The sequence below is a fragment of the Prunus avium genome, chromosome 2 (genome assembly GCF_965620075.1).
Source record: "Prunus avium chromosome 2, drPruAviu1.hap1.1, whole genome shotgun sequence".
Taxonomy (NCBI): Eukaryota; Viridiplantae; Streptophyta; class Magnoliopsida; order Rosales; family Rosaceae; genus Prunus; species Prunus avium.
In genome coordinates, this window is record NC_142285.1 from 33,538,674 (window position 1) to 33,548,696 (window position 10,023).

The 10,023-nt window shown below is 34.3% G+C and overlaps 1 protein-coding gene across 1 annotated transcript; it reads right to left on the reverse strand.

Annotated features, from left to right (window-relative positions):
• Window positions 1-2,433: 2,433 nt before the first annotated feature.
• Window positions 2,434-3,251, reverse strand: LOC110759351 (BON1-associated protein 2-like). The gene has a single exon (XM_021961402.2). The coding sequence runs from the start codon at window positions 3,173-3,175 to the stop codon at window positions 2,639-2,641; it is 537 nt and encodes a 178-aa protein (XP_021817094.1). The 5' UTR covers window positions 3,176-3,251; the 3' UTR covers window positions 2,434-2,638.
• Window positions 3,252-10,023: the final 6,772 nt, after the last annotated feature.

Here is a 10,023-nt window from a genome sequence, read left to right on the forward strand (position 1 = left end):
AATGCATTTCCTTTCAATTTTTTGTGATAAACTAGTAGATAATTGACTAAATAAATATCCTCCAAAGTTTTAATAAAAAAATTCAAGTTTTTATCACAATTTCTATGGTTTTTATTCAATTTTTATCGATATCAATAATATCCCGATATTTCCATCAAAATTTCTGTGTTTTTGGACTACCGATATATCTGATACCATCGATATTTTAGACCTTGCTTCCGGGTAATAAAGTGAAATTTACCCTTTTTTCGGTTGAAAAGAGAGTTCCATACCAAATGATAGTCTCAATTAAGAATAAAATAAATCGAGCTAAATGATGGACCGCAACATTGTCCTCGAAACACAAAACATAGAGAACAATTGCTTAACTGTAAGGATTTGGTAGTGTGTTGGGAAAATGTTGTAATGCTGAAAAACAAAATATAGTAGATGGTTACAATGGTCATTTTGTGAATTAAGAAGAAAAAAAAAAGGTCATTATGTGAAGGATTGAGATTCTTGGCGACCAATTTCAAGTATCATCCGGCAGTAGGCATAAAATCAATTGATTTAGCTGAGTTGGGTCCCCCGTATGCATATGGGTGAACGTCACGTGTTGCGCACTTAGGATTCACTTGCATTAACGTGGGATAGCCACTCGGCCATGTGGCGGCTTTGATACTGAATCACTTGTGCTTCTACGAAAGCTCTCTCCCTTTCTATAGTTAATAGTGACACAAAGAATGACGTTCTCAAAGTCATTGGATAATTAAGTCAATTGTGGTCTGCCTTATTCGACCGTTGCGGCTGCGGTTTCAATGACGTTAACCCCACAGTTTCCCCAAATTTCACGTCATTGGTTGTTATATTACTGGCCTCTACGCATCTGTGCATGCGAGAGGCTTTTTTTTAAATTTTAGAACTATAAAGATAATGGGTAGTTGTGTTCCATAAAAATAGGATCCATTATCTGATTTTTTTTAAATTTAATTTTTTTTAATATGAAAAAGTGTGAATTTACTATATTATTATCATTTAATTAATAATTTCAATTCTTAATATTTGCATTAACCAAGGCATTTTTTTTGGTATTTTGAATGTTTCATCATTTTTTTTCTTTTGCTTTGTATATACTAGCCTCTCTGCATGCGCTTCCGCGCATGCAAGAGGCTTTTTTTAAAAAAAATTAAATTTATTTTAGAATTTTAAAAGATAATGAGTAGTTGTGTTCCATAAAAAGAGGATCTATTATCTGATTTTTCTTTTATTTTTAATTTTTTTTAATATGAAAAAGTGTGAATTAACCGTATTATCCTCATTTAATTAATAATTTCAATTCTTAATATTTGCATTAACCAAGGGCATTTTCTGGTATTTTGAATGTTTCACTATTCTTTGCCTTTTGCTTTATATATATAGATAAATTAGAGATTTAATTAATAATTTTAATTCTTAATATTTGCATTAACCAAGACATTTTTTTGGTATTTTGAATGTTTCATCATTCTCTTTCTTTTGCTTTGTATATATAAATTAGGGATAAAGTGAAGAAGTGCGACCACAACTTTCCTGGTTAAAATATTGTATTGCAGTTGGAATGCATGTTGGTTTTCTATCGCCTCATTGTTTACAAGTATTTTTGCATACTTTTTCTTTTGATGAATCTCATCTTGACTATGACGTTATGCCACATTGTGAATGTGTTGTTCTTTCCAACAAAAAAAATTGTTGTTTAAGCGTTAGAGAAAGTGAAAAGGATGGACATTTCTGTGCCAATTTTCTAGACTAGACGGCAGGAGATATGTATTGACTGGTTTACCAGAGTGTTTCCTCGTGTAATACAATATGATGTTGGACTATTACTCTAATTCATTTGCAATAGTTCTTTTCTTTTTTTATTTGGAAGGGATGCATAATTCAAATTTGACACATCTTTTAATAATACTATACGGATATAACTCATATTATTCTTGATTATTATCATAATACTCTAATGATTGATAGGTCATACAACATGGTCTTGCTTGATTAATGATGTGCCCATGGTGAGCAAGCTCTATGGGGTGGTTTAAGGCGGCGGGAGAAGATGATATTTTTCCATGTAGCTCTAGGTTTACATACAATAGCAGAAAAACTTGTGTGTAACCGGGGCTATCTTCAGTCAATTATAGACTATCATGTGAAAAAGTTATCACGCGTGGTATAACATGATTGGTCAGGGATAGCGAAAAATGTTATTTTTGTTTCGCTCAAGTGTTTCTAGTATGGTAGGCAAAATATCTCTTTCGCATAATTGAAAGAGATTGTAAGTTAGGAAAAAAAATATATATTATGATACACGTGGAGAATAAATGCAGTAAACAATTCATCATCCAGCTAATTAAATTTTTGACCTACCCGTCATCTGGAAATATGAATGCCAATCGATTGACAATGCAAAGATTAGTGTGGATGTCATTCAAAAGACGATGCAAAGATTGTTTAAGCACATGGGATAACATAAAAAAACAGGGAATGTAAGTAGTAACAATGAATTAAATTGTTGCATAAATTTTCATGAACATTGGGAGTTTGTAGTTCGACAAGTTTACTCCAATATTTACGCACAAATTTTTTGGTGATTTGTGACTAATAAACCAACTAATCAAACCCTTTTTCTTCAATAATTTTTCGGATACGCCCCGTACCAAACGGGAACTCCAGTCGCCACGGCACCGCCGCCAAAGCTGCTATCTCCCACTGCCACTGGAAATCCCACGCTCGAATGAGACGACGTCGTAGCACACGCTTGCAACTCTGGCGCCTGCATCCTCACCGAAATATTAACAATCCCGTTTCTCTCTCCCCTGTTATTTCTCAGTCTGTAACTCAAAAAATGCAGGTAGCCCTCAGGCACAAACCCGCCCACGAAATCCGACACAGGAATCTTTGCCGTTCCGATCGTCCTGACTCCGTAAGAAGTCTTGCAATGAATCTCCACCGTCAAGGACCTCGCATGCAATGGCAAGTCGAGCACAAGCTTCTCGTTCCATTTGGGGTAGGCGCCGCCTTCGGTGTCCATGTCCGTGGTGCGAAACTGGCTGTCCTTTTCGGCTCGGACGGTAGCAGAGGCGTTTTTCTTTATGGGTTTTCGGTCTAATTGCAAGTTCTCGGCGGATATGACTGTGATTTCTAGCTTTCGGGACGTTGTTGCCATGGTTATGAAAAGTGGACGTTAGGTGTTTGGTGAATTGCTTGTGTTAATGTTATTGTGATGAGAAATAGGGTGGTGGGGTAATGCTTTTATAAGGGTATCTGGAAGGAAGGTTGTGAGGAAAGGAGTGTGAAACAGGGACGTGGCTTCTGATTTTCTCCGTTCCAAATTTGGACTCAAACAAAGACGCGCCCAATTAATATAGGTTACCAACTTGTGGGTGCGTTGACCTTGGGCTTTTACTAGGCTGTTAGGATTTGAGTGTTTGGGAAACTTCCATGCAACAGATATATTTTTATCTTTTTCTCTTTTATCACGTGACTCACTTGCAAGGAAACTTCCCTGTAGTAGGAATATATCCGTATTTGCGTGACTTATTCGCTTTTAAATCCTATTATTACGTGACATTTTTGTAAGAAAACTTCCATGTACCAAGAATACATCCGTATTTGCGTGACTTATCCACTCTCAAACTCTTATCGACCTTCAAACATTTAAAATTAAATAGGTGAGATAAGTCACAGAAAATTAGAAAACAAAGAGTTTTTTTTGGATGAAAGAAAACAAAGAGTGGTGGGGATTATATCTATAGGGACGATTCCCTCCACATGCCTAAACTTCTTTGCAACGGCTATATACTCTCTGTTTCTCCGTCATAACGTGACTTGTATGATTTATTAGGTGATGATGTGGTGGAGGAGGAGAAATTGCAAACTTGCAACTGCGGAGTAAATTCAATTCTGGCGTGTGGCGTGGTTGTAGAATTTTCTCAAGTCATGCTTTGGAATTGGAATCCCAGATTTTGTTAAAAAACGATACCAAGAGGGTCTTTGCGGAAATTTATTTTATTATATAGTTGAAAAGTAATAAATTGTTTGTTTCATTTCTAGGCATTGAATGGAAATTGGCACCTAATGGCATTGAAGCTTCTATGAGTAAATTAATCTGCAGTCTCCTAATTGTGTATTTTAAAGTGGAATGATAATCGTGTTCGCTTTTCTAAACATATTTTATTAATTTGTATACTTGCCCTATTATACTAACAACATAATATACCTTCTCTTATCAAACACATTAAAATATATACGATTCACAATATACATTGGTTTGGACATGTGGTTATTGACTCGGGAAATATAAAAGTTATAACATTCTTTTAAATCTAATCCCTTAATGAATGAGGAAAATCGTGCGAGAGTCTACACAATTAACAAAAATATAAGGATGAGGGGGGTTTCTCACACAAACATCCAAGATGTTATTGAGGTTCAAACCTAAAATCACTGGTTTGCAAATCAAGGCCATTTTTCATTCGACTAGACCCCGTCAGCCTCTTATACAAGCTTTAAATAGCTTAGTTTTATGAAGATTTAATTTCTTTTATCATTCTAAAATTAAACCTCAACATGCCACAAGAAATTTAAATATTAAATTAATGCAATTTGAATAGTAAGAATGTCAAGTTTAAGGGATTATTTTCTAGCCGAGTTTATTGTATATCATTAATGAAATTTATGCAAGTATCATGCCATTCATTTATGGTGTGTCTGGATGCAGGGAAAAAAAGATAGAAGTTTGTAAATGCAGGGAAAACTTCAAATTTGATAGAATCCCCTTCAAACCTAGTAGTTAAACAATTCTTTATTGAGAAACTGATCAATTACAACACAACCCCTACAAGGCTACAATACAATGGTACAGCTTATAAGCTGTTAATTTCCAGCTAATAGCCTAACTTACTAACTAATCATCCACAATTGGTGGCGCTAACCCTTGAGGAATTGCCAATTTGTCCAACTCAGCATATCAACTAGTCAATGCCAGAGAAAGAGAGAAGCGGGAGAGGAGGGAGGGGGGGAAGAATTCATTAAGAGGCCTCTCGCAAATAATAGTTCAAAGGCTCGAACTATTATTTGCACTTTTAAAAAGTCATTATGTATTGCTCGTTCTTTGGAAAAATATAAGATATATATGAGTTATGACCTTTTTTGAGTTTCAATAGCAGCTTCCTTGCATAATAAAAAAATATTTCATGCACCCTATTATTACATTCATCTATGATCGAAACTATAGGTGAAGATGTTTTTTTTTTTCTTTCTATATTTTGATTTTTGAAGTGCTCCTCACAAACATATATTATCAGTTGTTAAGGGAACTAAACTAAATTATATCTAAAAGTTTGGGTCATTGTAAAAATTCCACGATTGCCATGTTGCCAACGCATCACCACCTTGCCACAACCCTAGTCAGAACCCCTACCATTATTGCCCCATCGTCACCATATTTAGAGTATTCCACATTGAATGATGAAATTTTTTCATTATAATATTTAAAAAGATTTTGAATCTCACTACGCATTGACAACTGGCTTTAAGTTGGATGCTCAAAATCTAATATACCACCATCACTATCACCACCGAAATCACCTATAATACGTTTTTCCAACAATCTTCCACAATCACTACCACCCTTTATCACTCACATACACTACCACAATCACATTTTTTGTTATGCAAACTCGACTATCACTATTTTACATAAAGAGATATTTAGTCATATACCCATTCTTAATACTAAAACTATAAATAAACCCTACACCATTTAATTTCTATAAACAAACCTAAAAAACACCCAAAAAATGACAGCTGACTATATTGAATTTAATTTTGATTATTAAATTACTTTGATGCCCTATTGAGTGTTTTGAGCTTTTTTTTATGAGGTTTTGAGGTTGGGTTTGTTTAAAAAAAATCAATGGCAATTTTGTAATTTAAAAGAAGTAAAAGCCTTTTTGTTATGTTATAAATGGATTTCAGGTGCGTTTCTAAAGTGCATTTAATATAGGGTTTTTTTTTTATAATTTGGGCTCCTATATTGGGTATAATAGTGAATCTACCTTTTATAAATTAATGTATCCAAATAAGAAAGTATAAAATTTATGTTTAAATTTTGTTATTTTGTTCAGTTAACTAAATAAGAAACTTTACAAGTTCCGTAATTTTATGCGAATACACACTGGATTTTCTATTAAAAAAAAGGTGAAAACAAAAAGGTAAAAGGAAAAGGGAGTCCCGATCCAATTTCCCTCTTGGATCCAATTTGAAGCACAAAGCTACTTTTTACTAGTAATATTAATGTAGACAGGCAGGAAAGGTTGGAAAAAGAGTTAACAATAATCAGTCTGTGACAACGTCTTTTCTTTGTGGGGTTGGCACCCGTGAGTGTCCAATGTCGTTTCTTGTGTGCTTTTACACACCAAGCAAGTATAATTGTACTCGTTGGGTGGACAAATTCTTGATGACCAGGTCAAGTCAACTTTGGATAATTTCCTTGAGTTTTTTGGGTTACATCACATACAATTTCCTTGAGCTTTTGGCCATAGCTTACAAATAACAATTGCATTGTGTCGTCAGCTTGATTGCGTAATCACATTTAAGAATGAAAACATATAACCAGTCAACCAAAAATTTTGCAATTTTGAATTCATAGCATTTTATATCTACGCATCCTTTAGAATGCAATGTTTATGTAAGCAGAGAAACTTATATGTAACGGGGTGTATATTTTTTATCTTCTCACGTGCCTTGTTTTCTTATTATGCCAAGAGAGAGAGAGAGTAGTATACACCGAGATTACACTTCATGAAAGTTGTTTTCCTACATAAGGTATCATGACCTCATGAAGGGAATTGGTTGTTAAATTCTTCCCTAATCAGTTAAGATGCCGTGTGTGACAAGATAGAATTGCCTTAGAACTACTCTTGGCACAGTGTAGAATGGTGAATGATTTAAGTGTTCTCAGCCATTGATGACATAAGTGATGACTAGGTCATTCGTGGCAAGTAGTCCTTTTCTTCAATTATTTATCTCTCCAATGACTCTTTATAATTTAGGAACTTCTCCCGAAATGCGACCTATGTAATGTTTTTCACATGGTATGGCATGCACAATACGACACTAGTGCTTCTTCATATTTTCTATCTATAGAAATTGTTGATTTCGTCTTCGAAGGTCGAAGCATCAATGGAAGGCGCCCAACGCAACGATGTTAACATTTGTTTGGGGTTGTTTTCAACCCAAGTCATGCTTTGGAATTGGTGGAATCCCAGATTTTGTTAAGAAACGATACCACAAGGGTCTTTGTGGAAATTTATTTTATTATATAGTTGGTTTCAACACGTGGTTATTGACTCGGAAAATATAAAAGTTATAACATTCCTTTTATGGCATGTTTAGTAATCCGTAATTGGATTAGGAGGAATTGAATTGAGGAGGAGTTGGATTGAGGAAAATTAGATTCCGAATTCCTATTGAAGTTGTTTACGAAATCATATGGATTGAGTGGAGTTAGATTCCGGATTCCTATTCAATTTGTTTACTAAACCATATGGAATTGGGGTATGAGTGGTCCTTATTACTAAAATGTCCTTGTTGTTGGATTAAAGTAGATAGCAAATTTGGAATTTTGAAAATTGTGTGAGGATATAATGGGTAAAAAAGATAAATTCCTAATGAGTTAGTTATCCTGAAAATAGAATATCACCTTCCACCCAAGAATTCCTAATTTTGTGTGGGTTCCACTCACTTTTCAATTCCTTGATGTGAAGTAAACGCCGGAATCCTCCATAGGTGGAATTCATTTCCTGATGAGAATTCAAATTCCTAATTGGTAAACACACCATTAATCTAATCCATTAACGAATGAGGAAAATTGTGTGAATCTACACAAATAACATAAATATATTAATTATTCCTCTTATACATTTAAAAAAAAATTCAAGTGATAGGTTAAACTACTAGGGTGAGTTTCTCACACAAACTACAAAGATGTCATTAGAATTCAAACCTTACCTGAGATCACTAGTTTGCGAGTCAACGTCATTTTCCACTGAATTAGACCATGTAGACATCTTATACAATCTTTAAATAGTAGTTTTATGCATATTTAATTTCTTTTATCATTCTAAAATTAAACCTCAACACACAAAAAGAAATTTAAAATATCAAATTCATGCAATTTAAATGGTAAAAATCTCAAATTTAAGGGATCATTTTCTAGCTGAGTTTAATGTATATCATTAACGAAATTTATGCAAGTATCATGCCATTTATTTATGGTGTGTCTGGATGCTGGGAAAAATATAGAATAATGCTGCTCTTACCATATTTGTATACCATATCCTCATATCATTTGATGTGACAGATGAAGTAGATAATAACATCAATTAAAAAGTGTCAATAAATCATAAATGAAAAGAAAATGTTCAATTAATTTTAATTGATGTCGTTGTCGTTGTCCACCTCATCGGTCACATATAAGGTGGTATGAGAATGTGGTAAGAGTAGCATTATTTAAAAAAAAATATAGAAGTTTGAAATTAGCATGAAAAAAACTTAAAATTTGATAGAATCCCCTTCAACCTTTACTCATACGGTAGTTAAACAATTCTTTATTGAGAAACTGATCAATTACAACACGAATTCCGAGTCTCTGCAATTAAAATTTATGCATTTTCCCGTATTTCACTTAATCTTAGTCATTGTAATAATCTAACGACTCATGAATTTAAGTTTAGTTTTAACACTCTAATAAAATTAAATGACCCATAAAAGTCCAATTTAAACTTAAAAAATAAATAAATAAACCCAGCACAAAGTTCCGTATTGACGACCCACTACCCCACCCTCCCACCGTGGGCATTGGTAACTGGTGGCCTTTTCTTCTACATCAACACACGTTTTCCTATGACAATATGAAAGAAAGATATATAAGAAACCAAAAATTCCAAATCAGGTTGTCATGTCCCTTACGTTGTTTTTCAATTTATCAAACGTCCTGGAATATGGATGCTTGAGGACCAGATAGGCAAAGAAGGTCAAAGAGTTGGGTAGAGATTGGATGCAAATGATGCACTGAACCAACACTGAGGAGGGAGGAGGGGTTGGGGTTGGACCATTGGAGATATGGCAGACATGACACTGGAAAATGGGTTTGTGCTGGAGACGGTGGAGGTGAAAATTAGGCTATTGCTTAAAAGTGAATTATTATTTTTTTGATTTTATTGGAAGGGTAAAACTGGACTTTTAGAGTGTTAAAATTTAACTAAATTGATGGTAGTTAACGTGTTATGTTATAGGTTGTTAGATTATTACAACAACTAAGATGAAATGAAATAAGAGAAAATGCGTAAATTCTAAATGCGGAGGTTCGAGATTCTTACAACACAACCTCTACAATATAATGGTACAGCTCATAAGCTGAGGATTTCCAGCTAATAGCTCATCCAACTCAGCATATCAACTGGTCAATGCCACCTCGTATCAAAATATGAGGGCGGGGGAACAAAAATTCATTAAGGGCCCTCTCGGAAAAAACGTTTTCAAGACTCGAGCTATTATTTGCATTCAGAATATGAGTATTATGATTTTTTTTGTAAGTAGCAACTTCCTTGCATAATTTAAAATATTTCATGCACCCCGCTATTATCATTCAGCTATGATCAAAACTATAGATGAAGAGGTTTTTTTCCTTTCAATTTTCCTCTTGGCTTTTCTCATTTTATAATATATTCCAAACAGTTTGTCGTTCAGAGTCAGAGCCCTTGCATGTCATTCATCATTCATCTCCTTTGCTCTCTTTAGAAAAAGGTTTGAAGCACAAAGCTACTTTTTACTAGTAATACTGATGTGGCAGGCCGGAAAAGGTTGAAAATAGAGTTAATAATAAGCACGTGGCAACGTCTTTTCTTTGTGGGTTTGGCACCTGTTAATGTCCAATGTCGTTTCTTGTGTGCTTTTACACACCAAGCAAGTGTCGTTGTAGTCGTTGCGTGAACAAACTCTTGATGACCA

What these genes read in the sequence shown, in the direction of transcription:
- LOC110759351 (XM_021961402.2), bottom strand. Translation starts at nt 3,175, where the DNA reads ATGGCAACAACGTCCCGAAAGCTAGAAATCACAGTCATATCCGCCGAG.